This window comes from Vicugna pacos, chromosome 22, assembly GCF_048564905.1.
Source record: "Vicugna pacos chromosome 22, VicPac4, whole genome shotgun sequence".
Taxonomy (NCBI): domain Eukaryota; kingdom Metazoa; phylum Chordata; class Mammalia; order Artiodactyla; family Camelidae; genus Vicugna; species Vicugna pacos.
The window spans coordinates 14,332,273-14,354,186 of record NC_133008.1 but is presented as its reverse complement, the minus strand read 5'-3'; the positions used below and the strand labels follow the sequence as shown (position 1 = coordinate 14,354,186).

Sequence of the window (21,914 nt, the reverse complement as noted above, 5' to 3'; positions counted from 1 at the left end):
CAAACATCTGGAGTCAGAGTTAATGATAAATTGCATCAAAATCACCTTGGTAACTCCAGTGGTTCGCACGTTGATCAGGGGCCCTGAGCTATCATTCAGGTGATATTTACATTCCCCACACCTGCCCACGGGTCTGCGGACGACAGTGGTTTCCGGCTGCTCCTCCTACTGAGAAACCGTGTTTGTCTGGAAACGCCAAAAGCATATTCCAAACCCCAGTGTATGAGGTCTTCTCAGAAAACCGGTGTCAAGGAGGAGTGTATTGGCTCCTTCCTGGAGAATGAGGGAAGCCCTTCCGGGAAAGACCACGGGATAGGAAGATGGGCCCAGGCCCCTTCCAGGGGGGATGCTTCATGGAGCCTCCTTTACCTAAAGTAAGGCCAGGAAGTCAGTTTCTCTTTCATAAACACTCAAGTGCATGCATGGGGTGGGGCGGAAGAAGGTACCGACAGCCCACGGCATTACCCTTTCTCTGGCTCCTCCAGGAGGGTGATCATTTTTCAAGAATGGGTTACAAAGTCCCTTCATTCTCTGTGTGTCCCTGCAAGTCCTTCCCACTAGTAAGCGTTTGTATAAACTATTCATGAGGACGCCAGGGAGGGGAGCTCTTCTGGACCATGATTCAGCTGCAGTAACTAGAGTTCACCTCCTTCGTTATTGTGTCTTCCCTTCTTAAAAAAAATTTCTTTAGAATTAACCCTCTGCCATCCTGCATGTCTTTTATCTATTAATGGTAATAAGGTCCTGCCTTAGAAACAACGGGCTTTCGTCCTTTCCCTAAGAAATATGGGGGATTTATTTTGACCTTCAGCAACCTCCTGAGGCCAGACGTGGGGAAGAACCTGGTAATACATGGTGTCACGAGGTCAAGAAACTCTGGCCCTGCCCAGCGTCTTCTCTGTGCTTGCGAATGGGTGCTCTGGCCACCCTCGCCCAAGGAAACAAGAAGGGCCCTCCAAGTCCCAGCCAGGGGCAAAGATGACTCTTCTCTCCTGATGATGGCTGCGCTGCAGCTCATGGGCTGTGAGTTGTCATGGTGACTCAAACTGCAAGTGCACGGGTGGCCTGTCTGAAAAACGGGACCTTCTCTGACTCCCCAGACACAGGAGGCAACTGGGCTTTCCTACAGCGATCAGAGGGAAGCTGAGATTCTGGGAGACCAGACCGGGGGGAGCCGTCACCTGTTCTCAGGACTCACCTAGTGGGACCTGGCTTGCTCCTTCCCTCCCCAACAGCTCCCTGGGTGGGACCTGCCTTCCTGCCTGTTGCCTCATCAGTCCTTTAAGAGGGATAAGCCATTCACTCAACGACCAAAGCATGGAATGAGTCCGGAATTTGTCTTCCCAAGACCTTCCCCACGTACACGAGAGAGGGAAGGCTTCCTCCCACGAGAAAGCATCACAAAATGAGTCAGCGTCTGCTGCTGGGGAGAATTCTCACCACCTCACCTCGGCCCAGTCTCTAAAACCAAGCGGCTCTTGGACAGAGCTCAGGGTAAACTTCAGTGGGGTGAGGACAATGGATGGGACGAGGTTCCACGGGAGACGGCGGCCTGTGACTTACACTGAGATGGAACAAAAGGAGCCGATTCACCATCAGTTCTACAGCATCTCCTCTTTGGCTTGAGCCAGTGAGGAATTCTTTTTCCCGAATCACAAAACTAGCTCAGCAGATCAGCCCATGACTGGGTCTGAAGCAGACGTCTCTGGAGTGGGCTCCAGATTCAGACTGCTTGCCTTCCAAAGCTCCACCACTCATGTGCTCAGAGACAATGGCCTGCTTACTTATCCCGTCAGTTGCTCAGTTTGCACATCTGTAAAATGGGCCTTCCAACAATACCTTCCTCTTAGCATTGTTGTCAAGATCACGTGATAGTGTGTACATGAAATTGCTTAGCACAACTCTGGCGCATATTAAGTATTTGGTAGGTGTTGGCTGTTATTATTAGCAACAGTAGTTATCCTTGTGAAACAGCTGGTGAGGGAAAGTGAGCTACAGGGAGTGAAGTTTTGCTCACTGCCTTGTAATTGGTATGTTGCTTGGAAAACTCCAAGATCTTGTCTGCTCCATTGGAAAACTCCAATGGTCTTGTCTGCCTTCCAAGAAAATCAAACAACAGGTGCCTGGGTTGTCTTAACTTATTCCAGCCCCAAGACAGCCTGGTTTGGGTTAAGACCTCCTGGAGCAGGCTTAACATCGACTGTAGCCAGCATTTGTGTGAACGCTTCCACCTGAAACAACCGCCTGCCCCACATGGGTGCCGTTCCCATGCATGCCAGGTAGTCAGTGAGCGCTCACTGAATGCGCGGGTTCCCTGGGGGTGCTGTGATGGCGCAGCGGAGGAGGTGATGGCCCTGGAGATACACTAGGAGCTTTCCTTGCCTCGGGGAGGACTGACCTCCGAGCTAGTGACAGAGCTGGGGGCCATTGGGCTGGCTGCATGCTCAGGGTCACCATCTCTATTCACATCCTAGAAGCCCAGCAGCCAGGGTGGGCAGGGGAAACAAGAGAAGCTAAGTGTTCACCCTCAGTCTCCAGTGAGGAAGGGGATGGACGGAGCCTGGGAGAAGAGGGCAGCTCACTCCTCGGGAGACCAGAGTTGGGAGCACATGTCCTGTCCTAACCTCGGATTCTGACATGTCTCCATGTGGAATATTTCTGTTCTCGCAGTTCAGCAGGGATGCTTTAAACACACTTTTTGCCCAAACGGGCACCTGACTCACTTCCCAGCAGCCCGTTTTAAGGAGGGAAGCTGACAGACTACCTTACGCCCCCCCCCCACAAGATAACAAGGGTTGTTACTAATAAACGACAAATGTGTGTTACTGAAATGAAATTCTGCAGGAACTGAACCTGTTTCCGATTAGTTGCAGGGAGAAGGGGGAAGGGTGTAGCTCAGCGGAAGAGCACCTGCTTAGCATGCACGAGGTCCTGGGTTCAGTCCCCGGTACCTCCGGTAAAATAAATACATAAATAAACATAATTACCTTCCTCCCCAAAAAGAAAAAAAAAACAAAAATAGATCATTGCAGGGAGACACACCAGCTTTTTCCAAACACTTGAAGAATGTGAGAAAAGCCTTTTCTGAGTTTCTCAGAAGCCGTTACTGAGGTTTAGCATAAGAAAGAGCTTTCTATCAACAAGCTTATACTGTACAGCACGGGGAACTATACTCAGTATCTTGTAGTAACTTATGGTGAAAAAGAATATGAAACCAAATAAATGTATGCTCATGTATGACTGAAGCATTGTGCTGTACACCAGAAACTGAATGAGCGGTAGGAAGATTTGTCCCGGGGTGCACGGGACAGGCTTCCGTACCAGGCGGGTGAGAGGCTGTCCCTAAAGCCCTGAAGATTTTGGGACTCTGACTCAAGGAGGGGACTCTTGGGAGGCCGACACCCGGAGGACAGGGAACCGGGTTTGGGAGACCTTCCCAGGACTGTTGAAGCTTGTACCATGTAGACCCATGGGCTGCCGCCTCTGAGAGATGCTGGAGATGGAGACATTCTACCTTTAGTGTTGGCCATCTACCAGAAAAAACAGGGCAACAAAATGACCCAGGAGGGCTGGGTGCGTAACAGGCGGGGCAGGTGGGGTGGGATGGCTGAAAGGATTAAAGGATCAGGGCAAGGGAGGGCAGGGAGGACGACCAGCTCCGAGGCACCTGCGTTATTCCTGGCAGCATCGCGACAAGTGCCAGAAAGGAAACATCCAAGATCACTCCGGGTGTCAGAGACAGCTTGGCTCTGTGATGCACCAATAATTTGAGAGAAGGAGAGAGAAGAAAAAAAAAAAAACAAACACAAAACCCCTCGCAAAAAGCCTTCCAGTCAAAGGAGAGGAAATTTCCCAGACGACCAGGGTATTCTAATCAGAGCCTTCTTATCGGAGTGTCTCCAGCCTAACAAGGAGAAATCCAATCTACCACGGGCTGAACGCTAAATTAGATCTAATCAGGACGTGCTTTCTAACTGCTCAACGGCAGGTCAAAGCCCAGTGATGGCTACAGTTGCTGGGCTTTTTTTCTGGAAAGTGAGCGGGCCTGAGCGGTGTCAACTCTTGGTCTGGAGAGAAGGGGGGAAGCTTTGTCTTTTCTCCTAGCTGCTCAATTCCATCTGCTCAGAACGGCGCTGTGCAGCCGGAGCTGCCTTCCGAGCCAGTGCAAAGTCCTGTTACTAGCTATTTCATGACTGCTGTCAGTCTGGAGCTGGGATATGCTTCCTTTAAAAAAAAAAAAAATCACGCACTTATGGAATCTTTACATGCCGTGCACTGTGCTAGGCACTCGGATACGTGCTATGTTTCTCCTTAACACATGCAAGGGCTTTTTGCTCTCCGCACCAAAACCCAGACTGCAAAAGGATGCTCACCCCAGCCACTGGAACACAACACCTCCAGATCTACCTCCAGGCCGTGCTATTGTTACTCTTCTTGCAAGGGATTAATAGCTACAGTTAACCGGCCTTATGGTGGCAGTTGTAACTTATCGTTTCCTTGCTACAAGCAAAGAATACCATCTGTGAAATAGCCAGCTCCCTGCGGAGCCCTGGCAGGCCGTTCTAACAAACAGGTACCGAGGCTCACTGAGGGCTGGGACCTTTGAACACTAAAGCGTATACAGAGACACGGAGACAGAGGTGTGCAGGGCTGGGTGGAAGGGATGCACAGAGAAAGATACAGAATTTTCTCTCTCTTGTTTTGGGCTTCATTGAAACAAGGCTGACTACTGCTGTGATGGATGTGCTGCCTGGAAACTAGCTGGGCATCTCATCCAGACATGATTCACATTCCTGTATTATCTTAGGAGAATCTGTCCAGGGCTGAGTCTTACAGGACATGAGAAGGGTAGGGCGTAAAGATATGAGAAGAAAGGGAGAAAGGAAAGGCTCACTTCCTCCTTCTTGAAGAGTGTCTGGGCGTCGCCACGTGTGAGGTATGTGGCCGACCCTCCTCCGTCCATCCTCGCTCCTGCACGCCCAGCCATCCGAAGACACAACTCACCCACACTGTCTGCAAGCTGACACCGCAGCTTCGCTGAACTGCACGTGGGAAGCAGGGAGATCCTGGGCCCCTTCCTCACTGCCTGTGACTTGGAGGTGATTTTACAACAGTGCACTTACATGTGTGCAGGCACACACACACACACACACACACACACACACACTCCTCTGTACTCAGACGCACACCTCTGGGAACATACATCCCATGCTGTTTGAGAGCTAGGAGCCCTCTGAGCCACAGGACCATGAAAGCTCTACTCCAGTTTCCACACATATTTTGCTGTGTGTCTGAGGGCAAGTCATTTACCTCTCTGAACCCTGGTAGCCTCCACTGCTCACAGGATACTCAAGATCAGTTCCTAACACCAATAGGAACTGAAATGGTACCCAAGCAGATGTGAACATGTATGCACCCCCTCCCCGCAGTACATGCATACAGATGCCACAGCTCCTAATCGCAAGCCAGAGCGAATTCTCCCCCAGTCACAAAGCCTTAAAATACAGGATGAGCTAAATTCCTTTCCTCACCTCTGCACGTCAGAGTTCAATTATCTTCTTCAAACATTTAAGCTCAAATGACCAGAATGAAATAAATGCAAATAAATAATCCCAGAGCTTAAAATTCGAGGCAATAAACTTTCCTTTAAGCTAAATAAACGCTCCCCCCTCAGCCATACCTGGGCCAGGCAGTCACAGCGGTGACTGATCAGCTCACCACCCAGCCCGACCCTTCTCCAAGGTCACATGACTGTCAGCAGCTCTGCTTCAGCTTTCGTATTGGAATATGATGTATGAATATTTGAGTTCCTCCCGTTCCTAGCACACCCCTGCAGGATGCTTCCCTGTGTAGGATTCAACTCCGGCTTAATTTCTAGCCGCCCCCACCTGAGGCCAGTGACTCATGCCTGGGCCACCCTCCTGAGCTGGATCATCTAGCTTCAGTCACGCTGGCCTTAGCCTCCCCCTGCCAACTCCCTGGCTCTCCTTCCACCAAGAAGAAATGATGGAGGTGAAAGGCGGACAGCTCAAAAACAAATTATTTTTTTCCCTCTTCAGTGTGCACAAAGTCAAAAGAACTCTGCAGAGCATGGCTCAAAGTTTGCAGGAAAGAGCCTGCACACAGTTCCAGAGACCCAATTAGTGACAAAGTTCCTACTCACAGCAGCTGCAGGGACACCAGCCCGTCAAACAGTCCCTTGGCGATCTCGGTGATCTTGTTGCCATAGAGCACCCTGGAAAGGAGCGGAGAGCACAGTGGTCACTGCGGATGAGAGGCGACACGGGAGGCCATCACCTCGGCCAACTCTAGGGGACATCTCAGAGCATCGCCTTCCCCAGCCCGCCTCATCCCTTCTCCTCACCAGCAAGACAGCGGGCTATTGCCACCGGGGGCCAGAGGGGCAGGCTGTCTGGGAGGCGAGGAGAAATGGGGTCCTTCCTGTTTCACTCCTGGGAAGCCCAGCTCAATAAATAATCCACAATAGGGAGAAGCAGTCCCTTTGTGGTGTCTCCCGCAGCTGCTAATGTGACTCACACCCTGGCAATAAATAAGATGCGTGGGAGGCTAGCCGGCCCTGTGTCTTCTTGTCTTCAATGGGTATCGATCAGGCTGAGCCCAGCCTATAGAATGTTTCCTTTTAATATCCTGTTGCATCGTAGGAATTCCTGAGCCCAGTCCTTTAATCATGCACCTAGACAGGGCTCCGGGTAACTGGGGTCCTCTCCAGATGGCACAGGGCTGCTGAGTCAAGGGCTGGCTCTTAGGGAGCAAGGAATTCGTACTGCAGTAATGGCAGCTTCTACACTCCAGCTTATTTTTCTATCCTTTGAGCTTCAGAAACTAAAGAACTCTGAATTCTTTTAGCCCTCTGTCTGCCAGCCTACAGCGTCGCTCACACTGGGCCTCCTATTCATGGGCTGATCTCTGGTGACTTGTGACGCTTGGGGACAAAGTCTATTAGGTCTGTCTTTCCAGCCCAGTGCCCAGTGGGTCCTAGGCACAGGCACGGAATTCACTGCCAGCTTCTCTCTGCTCTCGTCCATCCCACGGACGTCGCTGTCTCTAGGGTCCAGCCTCCTTGGAGATGGAGGGAACTCAGCTAAGAAGGGTTTTTAAGAAAATTCCCTCTTGGGCCCTGCAGCGCACTGAACGAACGCAAGATTCAATCCCAACTCAGATTGCAAATCCCGGCTGTGACGTGTCTTTGAGGAGGCAAAATACTAGGATGAGGACATGGTTAGTGGGAGAGAGAAACCCACCCCCATTTCCCAGATGCCACCAGGAGTGAAAACTCAGCGTCCCGCTCAGCCCACGGGTGTGTTTCATTAATGTTTCAACAAATTAATGACTAAATAAAAGTCAGCATGATGGCTCAGGCTCACATTTGTAATTCATATTAACGTCCCTCTGCTCACTGTGCCAAATGCAGGAGTGTCTCTGTCTGCACGTCTTGGCTGATGTCAGAACCCCCCGTGTAGAAACTGTTGGGGGGGCGGCAAGGCCAGGGGCTCCTCAAATCACACGTCCACACGGGTCGTCTCTACGTCTCCGTGGGTCGAAACCACCCTCTGGCAGGCTGAAGCGGGTGTGGGTCCACCTCGGGGCATCTGGGTGCAGACCTGCCTGGCTTTCCCCCCCAGATCTTTCTTTGACTGCGTCTTCCCACTTTCCAGGTCTGAGCTCACACCTCTCTTTCTTGGGAAGCTTCTGATGAACATTTTAGTTCACGTTTCTTCACCACCCATCACCCTATTTTTATTTCTCCATCCCTTTTCTTTATGTCATAATATTACTTATATATTGGTTTACTTTAAACATTGTCTGTCCCTCCCCCACCAGCCCCCTTGAACCCAGGTTACATGTGGGTGGGTGACATTATGTGGCTTGTTCATGGATGGCTTCCTAGAGCTGAAAACTGAACAGGGTCTAGCACAATAATTTGTTCAAAGAATGAAGGCACAGGTATGGGGTAAAGGCTTTCCTGCTCTTCACCTTGGCCATTCCTGACTTTGGATTGGGTGCCTTTGTGTTCAGAGCTCCATGAGACCAAGGGTCTCGTCTGTCCAGTTCACTACCATATTCTCAGTGTCTATAAGGCTACTCAGGACACAGCAGGCACCTGCTGAATGGACGAATACATACAACGTCCCTGCATATTTCAGAATTCGCTAGTGGCATGCCAATTTCCTATCTGGCAACCAGATTTTGAATTTCTTTTCCTGCAAGACAGGAAGCATCTCATGATCCTCAGACCGTTCCCGGATCCCAGCAGAGGGAAACCAGACAAGGGGAACGGGAGGCTGGGGGCAGGGACAGGATCCCGGTGGCAGACGGCCGTTCTCCCTTCTCCTCTGTGATCTTTAGCACAATAAGCAGACGCTAATCTCACACACAATCCTGTCTTTGATATCCCAGCCAGATGTTCTAACCCGATAAATGAAACTAATTTACTCTGCAAGCAGCAGGCAACAGCTGAATCAAGAGACTTCCCTGTCTTCATCCTCTTCCCGGTGGGATGGGGCCAGGTGGGGGGAAAATGTATATCTTGTTACCTGCCCACTCATCAATTAAACAAACAGGTGGCACAAGGTGACAAAGCATGGACAGCTTGCCTCTGAGCATCCTCGCTCTTGCCCAGGTGGGCAGGTCACCAAAGAATACAAATAGTATCAACCCAGGATGCCTTAGCTGCACCTTCCACGTTATCTCAGGAGGCATGGGTTCTGGAGTCACACTGCTTGGGTCCGAATCCTGCCTCTCTCACTTGTCACCGTGGGCTTTGGAGACGTTATATTTATTTACTCGACAGATTTTTCTTCTTCTTTTTTTGGCACAGTAACTATGTGCCAGGTACTGCTTGAGGTGCCAGAGATTCAGCCAGGATCAAGAGAGATAAAAACCTCTGTCTGTACAGAGCTTAGATCACCCAAATTTCGTCAACCATGAAAGAGAGATGAGGATAAATTCTGTATTTTAGGTCGTTGTGAGGATGAAGCTTGCAAGCCTCCTAGAACAGTAGCTGGCACACAGTAAGTGCTTAATAAGTACTGCCAGTTGTTGTTGAATTGTAATCACGATTGCGTGCTAGGTCGGAAAGGTGGCACTGTCCCCACTTTGCCTGGAGGGAACACGCACGGAAGACTCAAGGGCTGGTCTCGGCGCCACATGGCGAGTCACTGGCAGAAACAGGACAAAGCTCCGTGCCCTCCTGTCCCTGGGGGTCTCCATGCCTTTAGTGGGCACGGCTTTGTTTCCATCCAACAGGCTGCTTTAGGGTTTCGAAATCAAAGATATGAAAGGCTTATAGAATGGGATTGATGCTTTCTCAGAACAATAGCCATGAGGTTGGTTTGGGGAGAAAAAGCTTTAAAATCAGAGGAAGAAAATTAGCTCCTCCTTTGACAAGTCCACATGCATGGGGGAAATGGGCACCCGGTAGTAACCGCACATGCCCCTTCTCTCCCTCCACCTCCCTGGACAGCGCTGCCAAGGCAGGTGGGGTGGGAGGAGGGAGTGCAGTTAGGGGAGAAGAAGCATTCGAATTAGAAGCCAATAACTGGGAAGGCTGCTGGGCACTTAATCAATAAAAATAATGCATTTGGGTTGTAGAAATATTCCCCAAGATCAATTTCCCCTGAAGAAATATTTGTTTCTTTTACCAGGTTGCCACAAGTGTGTGAGGGAACATAAAACCTTGATAAACACCCCCTGAAAAATACGGACGCATCCCTCTGCCACCCACCCCCACCCGCACCCCACGCAACTCCGCTCCCCACTTACAGCGACGTGAGCGATTTCAGACCCTGGAAAGCGTCTGGAGCGATGTCCGATATCTGATTCTTGCTGATGTCTCTGAAAACGTTAACGGGAGAGACTGAGAACACAGCTCAAAGGTGTGGTACGGCCATTCCTAGGTGTGGACCAAGCATTTCAGGTATGCAAAATGGTGAGGATGGATTAATCATTCAATTTCTTTACAGGGTGAGAACAGGGGCTTAAAGATCATTCAGTTCAACCACCTCATGATGAAATGCACTGTATTTGTATCACATTTCTTGGCTTTCAAAGAACATTCACAGCACCGTGACTTTGACATACTGCTATGCACATGGGAGCCTTCACTTTGTAGGTGGGAAACCGCATCCAGTCAGATGAGGGACTTGTCCTAGGTCACGTTACCAAGCAACTACAGCATAAACAAAGCAGAAGTCAGCCTCGCTCAAACGCGGCCCAAGGGTCCTGGAAGCATCACTGTTTGTCTCTTGCCTCGGTAAACGCTTATTTTTCTCCCCAAAAGTCCTGAGTCATTTCACCTCCCCAGTGACTTTTCCTCTCTGACCTGAAAGGAGTTTTTAAGCAGTGACTTAAGTCTCTGTAAACATCTCATAAGACTGTCACGGGATGGCTTTGAGGCCTGGCCTTGTTGCTGGCAGTGCTCCCAGAGCAAGCCCAGGGCAGTGATGCCCAGGGCTTTGGGATAATGTGAGCGAGAAGGATGCTGTGCGCTGGAAGGCAGCTAGCCGGGCCTCGCTGGTGCAGCGGAATCTCCCTGCTCACTCTGCAGCATCCCAGTGACTTCGGAGCACCCCCCTTCTAGTTCTCCCCACCGGCACTTCCCTGGAGGGGGGACTTCTCTTAAAAGTCATTAGCTCAGGGTGGGCCTCTGGGCTCCTGTCCCTGGAAGGGGAGATGCTCCGATTTCCAGCCACAACGAACCTTTCTGGTTCCTTTTCTTTAACAAAATAAATCAATGGGTCTTTGCTTTCATGCAGATGAGGAGGGGCTGGGGTCTTGGAGGGTCAACAAGGAGGAGACGAGGGAGTATCGAGAAGAAAGCACATCTAAGCAGGTTCTTAAACAATTGCCTCCAGCGAGGCCAGCCCCCCCAGCCCCCCAGACTCTTAAGCGCACTCCTCGGGCCTCTCTCCTCCTCCTAACAGCCTTCAAAGGGGCTGCCTGATACCCTTCCCTAGGCCTCTGTTCCTTTCCCTCCCCATTTCCAAGGCCTGCAGGTTGAAGGATACTCCACAGGTTAAGGATTCTTAGGCACAGCTGTCGAGCTGATCCCTTTAGCGGGCGAGATCGCCCCTAACAAATCCAGATTGTGCTCACAAACTCGTCAGCTTACACCCGGCTTTTCTTCGGTGTAAGGGTCTTAACAAGCAAATGCCCCGGATTATCCTAATCTTCCTGGCCCTCGCAAGGCATTTCGGGCAAGCGTGCAGGGTCTGTGCTCAGATAAGACTGGTGAGAGAGCCTGTTCTGTTTCGTTTCCCTGACATCCTCAATGGGATGTCCCTTTAAGGTCCTTAGGCCTCGGCCATGTGAGAGGAAGTTCCGTGACTGGTGGAGAAGCCCTCTGCTTTAGCCTCGTCAGGGCAAATTGGCTTTCAGTTCATAACTAGACTTCTGGATGCAGCCCTCTCTGAGCACAGGGAGAGATGTCTGGTGGTTCTGGAGATGCTGGGGAGCAGAAATTGGAGAAGTGATAGTTTAGCTGGGAATTGGCCCTGGTGGTCACTGCCTCTTAGTTCTTAACTCTGCAGGAAGGAAACAGTAGCTCTGGGAGGTGAAAGACCTGGAGCCATGAGGGACCTGACATGGCTGTTGGGTACAGACCGGGCGTCTCGAGTCTCCCTTCCACTCTACTGTGATGGGTGCAGAAGGTGGTGGCACTGGACAGAAAGGCAGATTGGGGACGGCTTCAGTGCCCACTGATCTCCATGCCTGACCCCTCCTAGTCCACATCAGGTGGTCCCAGAGCTGACTCCAGGGGTTTGGGTCAATCTTAACGACCAGTGGTTCTCAAACCTCACCAGGGGTGTTTATTAAAATGCACCCACAGAGAGTCTTGGCCGGCTGGGGAGCTGGAGTTAAAAGTCGGCACATGTGACACATCACCCCTGCAGGCGGTCCCTGGGTCATATTTCAGGCCATGGTGCTTCAGAATCTGGTCAGTCCCAGATCCACCCCAGTCCCCCAGGGCTTATAAACTGGATGATGGGGAAGGAGTGGCCTTTGCACACTGTTTAGAACAGAGATGGCAAAATCCAACGCCTGCAAGGATCAAGCAGGGAACAGAAGTGTGAGACACGAGGAAGTGGTGGAGGCTGTGGAATACTGCTCTACCTAAGAGCGCGGAGGGAAAGAACTCAACACCCCATTCGGGCCAAACACCTTGAAAGTTTGACCTTCGGGTGTCAGCGTTGCTGGGTAACCAGCCCTGTGAGACCCGGGCACCTTCTCCAGTGCCTCCTACTGTCCCTACAAATGGCTTCCTTATCTTGATACTAGTTTTTACCTGAAAGTTTCTTTTTACATTAAGCTGCCCACCGGAAATTCATTCTATTCAGGGACAATGCCATTTATTCAGGGAAAATTTTTTTTTGGTCACTGGAGGTAGGAAGAGGATGTGGTTCATGCAGAGTTGAGGGAAAACTTCCATTAGATATTAGAGGCAGACTGGTTCATATTTAGGGTTTCAAAATCCATTTTCACCAGGGACCCACTTCTCCAAGCCACTGCACCTCAGTCTGGGTTTCGGAAGTTCTGCTGGTCAGAAAAATTTTAAGTGGCCTCTCTTCTTTACTGTCACATGGGGTTGGGGGCGGTGGGGGAAAGGGCATTACGATAAATACCAATGGCATCAGAAGTGATCAAAAATGAAATTCACTTCCCAGGTCGTGACGGAGAAGGTCTCATGAATTTTGAATGCACAGATCGTGGCAACTCCAATGGGATGGAGAAAGGACAGTAAAACATAGCCAACCCCTAAATTACCTGGACTTCACAAAAATTAGAGCAGTAACTTCAATCATGCAAGAGATGTAGGTTGGGGCAGTGACGGACCTTGTCATTTTTCACTGAAATTACTATCTGGCTGCAGAATCTAGCTGGGCTTTAAAAATGAATCAGGGCGGGGGTACGGAGAGTGAGCTGGAGAAGCAGGAAGACGAGGAGATTAATGGCCCAAGGTTTTAAATATTAAGGCCTATATTTATACAGCTCCTCCAGCAGGAACGCTGCCAAGGGGAGGGAAGAAGTGCGCGCTCAGGGCGGGTGCATAACGCTGCTCTCTGCTTCTGGAACTGCACCAGGAGAAAATCTTGTTTGGTTTGGATTTCCAGGGAGATGGGAGTTGGCTTCCCGAGATCTGAGGGTAAAGCCTACCAGTGCCACTGTTTCACAGGGATGTTTATTTTTAACATAAAAGGAGCCAGCAGACACTTAACCTCTTTAACGTAGGCCCTTCTGCTCAAGGGAAACGGATGAGTCAGCCTCCAGTGGGAGGGAACAAGACCACGTCCGTGGGTATTTCTACCTGCCCTCTCTCCTTCCTCTGTGCGGGGTCGGAGAAGGGGCAAGGGCGATGATAACAGCATGGTGATTATCGTAAATGATTTCTTAGCCTGGAAAAGGGACAGGAGCCTCCCTCCCAGGTTCTCAGTGTCTATGATGGCAATGGTGGGACTGGTTCTGAATCCTACTGGCCTTCCTTCAGAGCACCCCACTCTGAGAGACCCACAGAGCAGTGCTCAGGGTGGCCACACGACGGGAAGGGTGGTGAGGAGGATGTTGCCGCCATGGCGCGGATGAGGGCGATGAGGTGCAGGTGCCATCAATGGTGTGGTGGTGGTGGAGAAGGTTACAGCAGTGTTGGTGTCACCAGGTACTGACAGGATGATAGTGACATTGGATGTGGTGGTAGAGGGGGTGCTGGGGACAATCACGAGCAAGGGAGCTTCCAAGGCTTATCTCACTTAGGAAGATGAGCAAGTCCTTACCATGGTCTGCAGGGGCCACGGGATCCGGCCCCTGCAGAACACCCCCACTTTCCCCTTCACTCACTCCGCCCCTCGCTGTTCTGCAGAGCATCCGCGCACACTCCCGAGAGCCCCTCCAGACTCACTCCCTTCCCCCCACTGGTCACCTGCACTTGGAGGCCTTCATGGGCCAACCCACCCATCCATCACTCTCCATGCCCTTCCCTTCTTTTGTTTAACGTTCTGGTGCTGATCAGTTTCTGATATATATATATATATATGTTCTGTGCTCTCCCACCTGAATATGCTAGTTCCATGAGAGTACGTTTCGTTTTAGTTCACCCTCAACCCACAGATCCACAGCACATTTCTTTGTGCACAGTGGATATTTGCTAAGAATTTGTTAGATGGATGTATGCATGGTTGTAGGGGTGTTGGTGTCGGGGCTGAAGAATGACACAGGGCCACTGTCACATCTCTACTGAAACTCCTACATTAGGTCCACACCCCCAAAGCCACGGGACAATAAAATGGTGAGATGGGTCTTTTTTAGGCTGATTCAGCCACACCTCCTACCCAGATAATTTTATTTTGCTTTAGTTGGAGAGGCCCTTAGCTCTGAGGTGTCTAAACTCATACACCTCCCCATCTGAAGGCAACGCGTCTGGCCTCACCTCCTCGTCTTGGGAGACATTCCTGGCATGACACTTCAGTCCCCTGAGGACTGGGATGCAGCCGCTCAGCTGGGCGGGCTCTCCACTCCCCATTATCCCCCTCCCCCAAGCTGAAAGCAACTGGGCTCGTTTCTCCGCAGGGGAAACTCACATGCGCTTCAGTTTCTTGTACTGGGTGAAGGCTCCAGCGGGGATGGATTTGATGGAGTTCTGTTCCAGGCGTCTGAGAAACAGAGCAGAGAAGAGTCAATTAAACACCCACCCATTGACAAGGGGTTGCTGGGGGCCGTGGGGACAGGATGGTCTCTCCCATCCTGTGGCACACACTCCCGGTCAAGGGAGACCTGCAAACAGTGTTCAAAAGCCGGAGACTCATGTTCTGGCGCGTGGAGCGCCCAGTCAAGGGTCTAACTCCCTGGGGACAAAGTTAGACAGGATGATCTTTCCTTGAGGATGTTTGGTTCTTGCTTCCTATAAGCTGTCTTTGGAGGCAGTTGCCATTTTCAGAAAACGCTGTAGGACGTAACTAGAGTAAAGAGAGATGGACAGGTAGCCATGCCCATCTGCCATGGCAGCACGTCTCCGTTCAGTCAGCAGCTCATCCACGCTGCTGCTGGGCTACTGGGCAGGCAGGAACGCCAATGGCTGACTTCATTTCTGCGCTCCTTTTTTCTCTCTTTAATGAGATGTAATTGATATATTACATTGTATTAGTTTCAGGTGTACAACCTAATGATTCGATATTTGTTTCTGCAGTTTCCAGTCGGCCATTCCAACAGGGTGGAGGAATAGCCTTCACGTCTTCAGGCTCCCAGTCTAATATGCATCAAGCTGGCTCCCTGACAGCCTGAGGGCCCCAGGGGCCCCGGCTGGACCACTCCCCCGGGGCAGCTGCTGCCGTCTGCGGCTTTACCGTCTTACGGACTCTGCTGAAATACTTCCCCTCCTGTTACCCTGGAAAGAACAAGAGATGTGGCAGGCACAGGGCCCAGAACTTCCTTGGAAGAGAAGGAGCTGTGAGGAGCGAGCGAGCCTGGCCATTCTTTATTCTTTCACCCCTCAAATGACTTCCCGTCACCAGGAACAGGTGTGGTGGGAAACAGGCACGAGCAGGAGGCGGGGCCCGCTATTAGAGGTGATGAATGACGGCGTGGCCCAGGCTGAGGACTCAGCGTCTCCTCCTCATCCATCTTCCTTCTCTCCGAGCTGCGGATCTTTTCATCACCTCCTCATTTGGCGTGGCTGATCCCCAAACCCTCAGCTGGGAAGGTGTGTGTAGGGGGAGGGAGGGGGGAGCAGGAGGAAGAGACAGGAGGAACTGACTCCCTCGGAGGCTACAGCGCGTGCATGCACATTTCTGGCTGGGATGAACCCATTCGTCTTGAAGACTAATTCCTGCTGTGGAATAGGGGAGACAGTCTTATTAATTTGTGCCTCTGCAATCTCATCTTCATTGGGGGAACAGAGTATTTGTTACTGGAACCACTAATGGAGCAGTTTGCCAGCAGTTTTCCCATTTCAAACAACATCTCAGCTGCTAATGTGGAATGGTTTGTCAGGCCTACCCATAACACAGACAAATCACTCTCCAGGCCAGGGGAAGGGGGTGACGGGGGGGGAGAAAGAGGGAAGGCGGGTGAGAGGAGAAGAGGAGCATCAGGACAGATCATCCTCGGCTGCCGGGTGAATAAAGTCTACAAATGAGACTGCCACGGTCTATTAAGAAAGCCTGGGTGGGGCTGCAGGGGGCCGGGGGTGTGCTCTGGCGGGCACGTGGGCACAGGCTGGCTGGCTCACGGTGAGCTACAAGAGCATGCCACAGGGTCTCCGAGGCTGTGGCTACTGGATAGAGCCACCCACAGAAGTAGCAGACCTGGGCAGGCCGCCTTGCCTGACACGTTCCAAGGACATTCTTGTTTTCCAGCCGAGCAGAGCTCAGCAGCGACCTCTCAGCCAAGGCAGCAGCTCCGTGGGCCTCTGGGGCTGCCAGTCAGGTGGCAAATGCTCTCCAGGAATCCTGGGATTCACCTGCCACTTTGACAAGGGATGGCAACTGGAGGATGCCTCTGCAGAGGACCACTGTCTGTAACGATGGCAACCCCCCCCCCCGGCTTCTGCGAGGAGACCCGTCGCCCCTAGCTGCAGGCCAAGAGCCCGTGCAAGCCCGTCAGCGCTGGGGGCAAGGTCAGCCGGCTGTCCGTGCATAATCGATTAATCTGCACTTTAGTGATGGGTGCAAAGAGCTAAGGGTGAGTAAGACGTGCTACCTGGTGATAGAGGCCGGCCCAAGACAGTCCATCACAGAACCGAATTTTATTGCTGACATAACAAACAAGAAGCGCTCTCGTTCATGGTGTCGAGTTGATTTCTGTCTATTGTCTCTTTTAATCCTTACACTTATGAGGCAAGCTGTGTTGGCCCTGTTTTGTGGACAAGGAAAATAAAACCCACAGGGATCAAACAGGCTGTCCAAAGTGACAGAGCGAGTAAGCGGCAGAACGGGTGTCTTTTTCTGTCCATTGGACACGCTGCCTCTCTGTCTTTTTGAAACCGGAGTAACAGAGGCCCAGAGACTAAAGTTGCTTTCCCAAAGTCCCAGAAAAAGTTTAAGAACCAGTGCTGGTTCTGAGACATCATGTAGCCTCTGCAGAAGTAGGTATTTTGTAAAAAGGCTGTACGAGTTGAGGAAAGATTGAATCTAGATGCCAGTAAGTATTAAAATGTGCAAGTAGCGTGGAGGTGTGGTTTTGAACAAAGAGAAAGGAATTCCAATCTTAGCCTCTTAACCCTGGCAGGGACATGGATCTGTATCCTGTCCTCTTCAGCCTGGTACACTCTGGGGATGGTCCTTATCCCTGCAGTCACTCCTTATGGGGCGCCAAGGCCAGGAGGGTATGGGTTAGCCTTGCCCCAGGGGACATCAGAATTTGTCTGGGGGGTGAGTTGTGAATAGTCAGTGTACTCCAAATATAAAGTTAAGGTGAGGTATTTACAATAGCCAAGACATGGAAACAACCTAAATGTCCATCGATGGATGGCTGGATAAAGAGGTTGTGGTATATATGGTACATATACATACATACACACACAATGGAATACTACTCAGCCATAAAAAGGAATCAAATAGTGCCACTTGCAGCAACACAAATGGACCTGGAGAATGTCACTCTAAGTGAAGTAAGTCAGAAAGAGAAAGAAAAATACCATATGATATCACTTATGTGTGGAATCTAAAAAAAATGACACAAATGAACTTATTTACAAAACAGAAACAGGCTCACAGACATAGAAAACAAGCCTGTGGTTACCAGCAGGGGAAGGGGGTGGGCAGGAATAAATTGGGAGTTTTGAGATTTGCAGATACTAACTACTATGAATAAAATAGAGAAGTTTCTTCTGTACAGCACAAGGAACTGTATTCAATATCTTGTAATAACCTATAATGAACAAGAATATGAAAAGGAATCTAGGTGTGTCTATGTATGCTGAAACATTATGCTGTACACCAGAAACTGAAACAACATTGTAAACCATCTGTAATTCAATAAAAATAAAATTAAAAAACAAAAAATAAACAAAGTTAAGGCGAACACCTGTAAGAGCTAACAAGTATCAGGTGCTTACAGTCAGGCATTAGGCTAAGGGCTTTGCGTGGTTCATCTAACTTCATATTTACACCTCTCGGAGGCAGATCCTATTTGCCATCAATATCTCCACTTTATACATGAGAACACTGAGGCTCAGAGGTGTTAAGTCACTTGTCCAAATTCACAAAGTCTGAGTCTCAAACTCAAGTTCATCCAATTGGAAAGCCCGCACACTCAGTCACTGAGCTGCACTGAATACCATTTGGAGCCAAGGCACCTCCATTCTTTTATTCACTGCCTGCTCCTCCTCAGGGAAATGGCCCCTTGGTCAAGGGAGGACATCCGGACTGTGTGTGTGCCCGCACGGGTGCGTGGGCACACACACAGGCTCTATGCAGCAGGTAGCCTCTGGTGAGTTTTACACGGCCTGGAACACGCATGCAAAGATCCGCAGTCCCAGTGACAAAAATGCAGTGTGAAGGACAAACAGCAGCATTAGCATCCGAAGAAACTGTCACATTTAGGGATGTGTCTGAAGCCAACGGCTGTCTTCCGCCTCTCCTAACTGGCACATGTGTCTTTCTTTGTCTGGCAAACATTCTTCAGGCTGCAAACTGATTTAATAGAACCAGCATAAAAACAAACATACAAATCAAACATCTGAGCATCTTCTGGCACCAGTAAAAACAATGGGACCATCTGATGGGGATTTCAGCCATTTGCGCTCTGTATTGATTTGCCCTAGTTCCTTGGTGCTTCCTTAATGATCTGTCATTTTGCAAACATGCCACCGAACACAACATATTTCTAGCAATGCATAAGTCAACATGATGCCACAGGGACTGGCAGGGGCACAGCCAGTGCAGGGACATGGCAACAAGTCACCTGATAAAGAGGTTCTGGAACCGGGCTGGAATTTTGGTTGCAATAATGATGACAGCTACCATTTACTGGGGTCCTTTTATGCACCGGACACGGAACTCTTCATGCACTGGCTCATTTAATCCTTCAACAATGCTACAAAGCAAGTAGCATTATTAACATAATAATGACAAAGATGAGGCATGAGGGCATATGTGACATGAGTTGTTCCTAACCAGCTCTGCAGAGTACCTGGCGTGGCCTATGGAAAAACAGAGGTGCGGACCCAGAGTCATCTTTCCTCTTGTTATAGGCGTATTCCCAGAGGCCTCCACAGAGAAATCTTTGTCATCAACTTAGGAAAAAAAAAATGAATGAAGACTAATATGAGAACTTGAGACTAAAGGCATTCTACCCCATCACATGTGTGACATGTGCACACGCTTGTCCTTGTTGGATTCCCTTTTGGAGCCGGCAAGTATTGCGCTGACTTTCGACACAATTGTTCTACTATTTAATCTTCACGGGAGAATCTCTAGTAGGTATGAGGAGCCTCACTTTGCAAAGATGGGAACTGAGTGAGGCACAAGGTGTCAAGAAAGGTACCCAAAGTAAGCGGCAGACTCGAGATTCAGACCTGGGACTGTTTATCTCGAGGCTCCGTTCTTAATTATTCTGCTGCCTGACCGGCTTCCCCTTTCTTCCACCTGTCCCCACCCCCCCGCGTGCCCCTCCTTCCACATGGCAGTCCCTCAGAAGCCTGGGGTGCTCAGAACCCCTGAAGATGATTTCCAGAGCCCTCCAGCCCTTTTGTTCTTTGGGCTGCTTTTTTTTTTTTCTTTTTTAAACTTCTCTTTCTTTTTAAAATCCCCTGATGACCAGAGTCATGGGGCACATTTGGTTTTATTAAGTGGATAAATCATTGCTTATCTCCCCACCCCAGATACACAGTGGGGTTGAGGGGACGCTAGGTGGAAACTGGGGCTGCCTTTTCCCATGATGCTTTCATGTAAGACTTGAAAGTTGAGCCCACCCACAGCTGTCCTCCATCAACTAAATTTACTCATATAGTCGAGCGCATGAGACACCGGACAACAGTATGTCAGGGTATAGAGCAAAAATGGAAGAGGATGGAACAGAGATTGAGAAGAGGTTCTAGGTACATACAGATGGCCCTTCTTGAGCCTTGAGGACCCAGGAGGGTGGACCGAGGATCACCGAACAGAAGAACGTGTGGGCCTCTGGCTCTTCCCAGAATCTATCCCTGCTGGAGGCTGGAGCGGGTTCAGAGAAACGACAGGGAGCAGCAAGAACAGTGCCGCTGGTGGGAGCTCAGTTTCGAGGAAAATCTGCAGTGAACTGTCTCGCTGTGGGTTCTCTGGAAGAAAGCTATTTTTAGCGGAATTGGCTCTGCTATGCGGGGAGACCAGCGCACGCTTCTCTGAGCTGCTTTGGCTTTGGAAAAAAATCTCAGAGACTGCCAGCTAGCTTTGCATGAGAGATAGCCCTTCCTTCTCCAAAATGTTGGGGCGTGCAGAACCCCTCCCAAGGTTTAAGGGCATCACTACCAGGTAAGGATTGCACGTGTAGGGAATGGAGAGCCTAGAAAGACGCCAAGCCTCCCTAAGGAGAAAGGAGAAACTGGGATTATGTGCACGGCCATAGACACGAGGCAGAATTCGAGACAGTGAAAAGAGAAGTCACACTCAGATGTCTCTGAGATGATCAATCAGACACATCCTCTATGTCCTAGGGTGCAACCTAGTTTCTACTCTCGGCTCCTTCTTTCTCATCTTTCAACCTCCCCCATCTGCTGGCCTTCTCTCACTGATAGAGGATGAATTTTAGTTGCTTTAAAGACTTTTCGGCCAATGCACAGATCACCAGGCACGGGCTTTGCTGCCTTAATGAATGAGCAGATTTCCTCTGCAAAGTTCTGTCTTAGAGGTCACTCCCGCCCAGCATCTAACCAGCGAGTCTTGCCTCATCTGCTTCAATGTCCCAGCTTCATTCTAGCACAGAGGAGAGTGGGGCAAGCACAGAAAGAGAAGTCCTGGGCAATCTGTCTGGTGGGCCGGGGCTGCCTGGTAAGCGGCGGCCTTATTTCCACGTCTGCATCCATGTGCACGAAGATGATCCACTGCAGGCTCAGTTCATAACTGAAGTGGCGAGCCTTGTCCTCGAACCTCTTCTCTCAACCCTAACTTTCAAAGAACTGACCTGGCTTTATGGAGGGGTCTCTGGTACAGGAGACTCCAGCTCCTGTGATGTGGTCTCTGACCCCCCTCACCACACCTAACAAGAGTGATGGCCGTAGTAGCAACAGTTGTAGCAAAGTAATAATAACCAGTGCTGAGGGAGGGGGTAGCTCAAGTGGTAGAGCACGTGCTTAGCATGCACGAGGTCCTGGGTTCAATCCCCAGTCCCTCCTCTAAAGATAAATAAACCTAATTACCTCCCTACCATCGCCGAAATCAAAAAAAAAATACAGTAATAATAATCAGTGCTAATCCTATTGCAGCATCTCCTACGTGCCAGACCCAGTGCTGAGCACCTGACAGCACAGATTCATTTAACTTTCACAGAAACTGTTGAGAAGGTACCGCCAGCCTCTGCATTTTTCAGTTGAGGAAACCAAGACTCAGAATCGTTATTTGCCAAAGGCTAACAGGCAGGGCCAGAGCTAGAATGTGGGTCTGCCTGAATCCGTGGTCTACACTCGGCTTGGTGGTGTAGACGCTGGTGGTTGTTTGTGGCTGCTTATATTTAGGAGCACTCCAGCTAGGTTGGCCATTCCCAGACTAAGATTTCACAGGCGAGTTGGTTACAGACCTCTTAGTTTGCCAGTTAAGGCAATCTCTGTGTGTCTGTCATACGTAACATGTATCTATATACAGACATATATTTATAATTATATAGTAAGTACAGTGTAATTAAATAGATATTTATACTACACACGTACTCTTTCTTCAGTGGCCATCATTTTATGAAATGAAGAGTATTTTTAACAACAATAACAGAATAAG

At 50.1% G+C, this 21,914-nt stretch overlaps 1 protein-coding gene across 2 annotated transcripts in view; it reads right to left on the bottom strand.

Annotated features, from left to right (window-relative positions):
- Window positions 1-21,914, bottom strand: part of SLIT3 (slit guidance ligand 3) — a 572,835-nt gene that overhangs the window by 96,096 nt on the left and 454,825 nt on the right. For both annotated transcript variants that reach the window (XM_031689760.2, XM_072947253.1), the window contains 3 exons: window positions 14,592-14,663; window positions 9,784-9,855; window positions 6,164-6,235 (listed from right to left, as the gene is read on the bottom strand). In XM_031689760.2, the coding sequence (XP_031545620.2) occupies window positions 6,164-6,235; window positions 9,784-9,855; window positions 14,592-14,663 (216 nt within the window). The remainder of the gene's footprint in view (window positions 1-6,163; window positions 6,236-9,783; window positions 9,856-14,591; window positions 14,664-21,914) is intronic.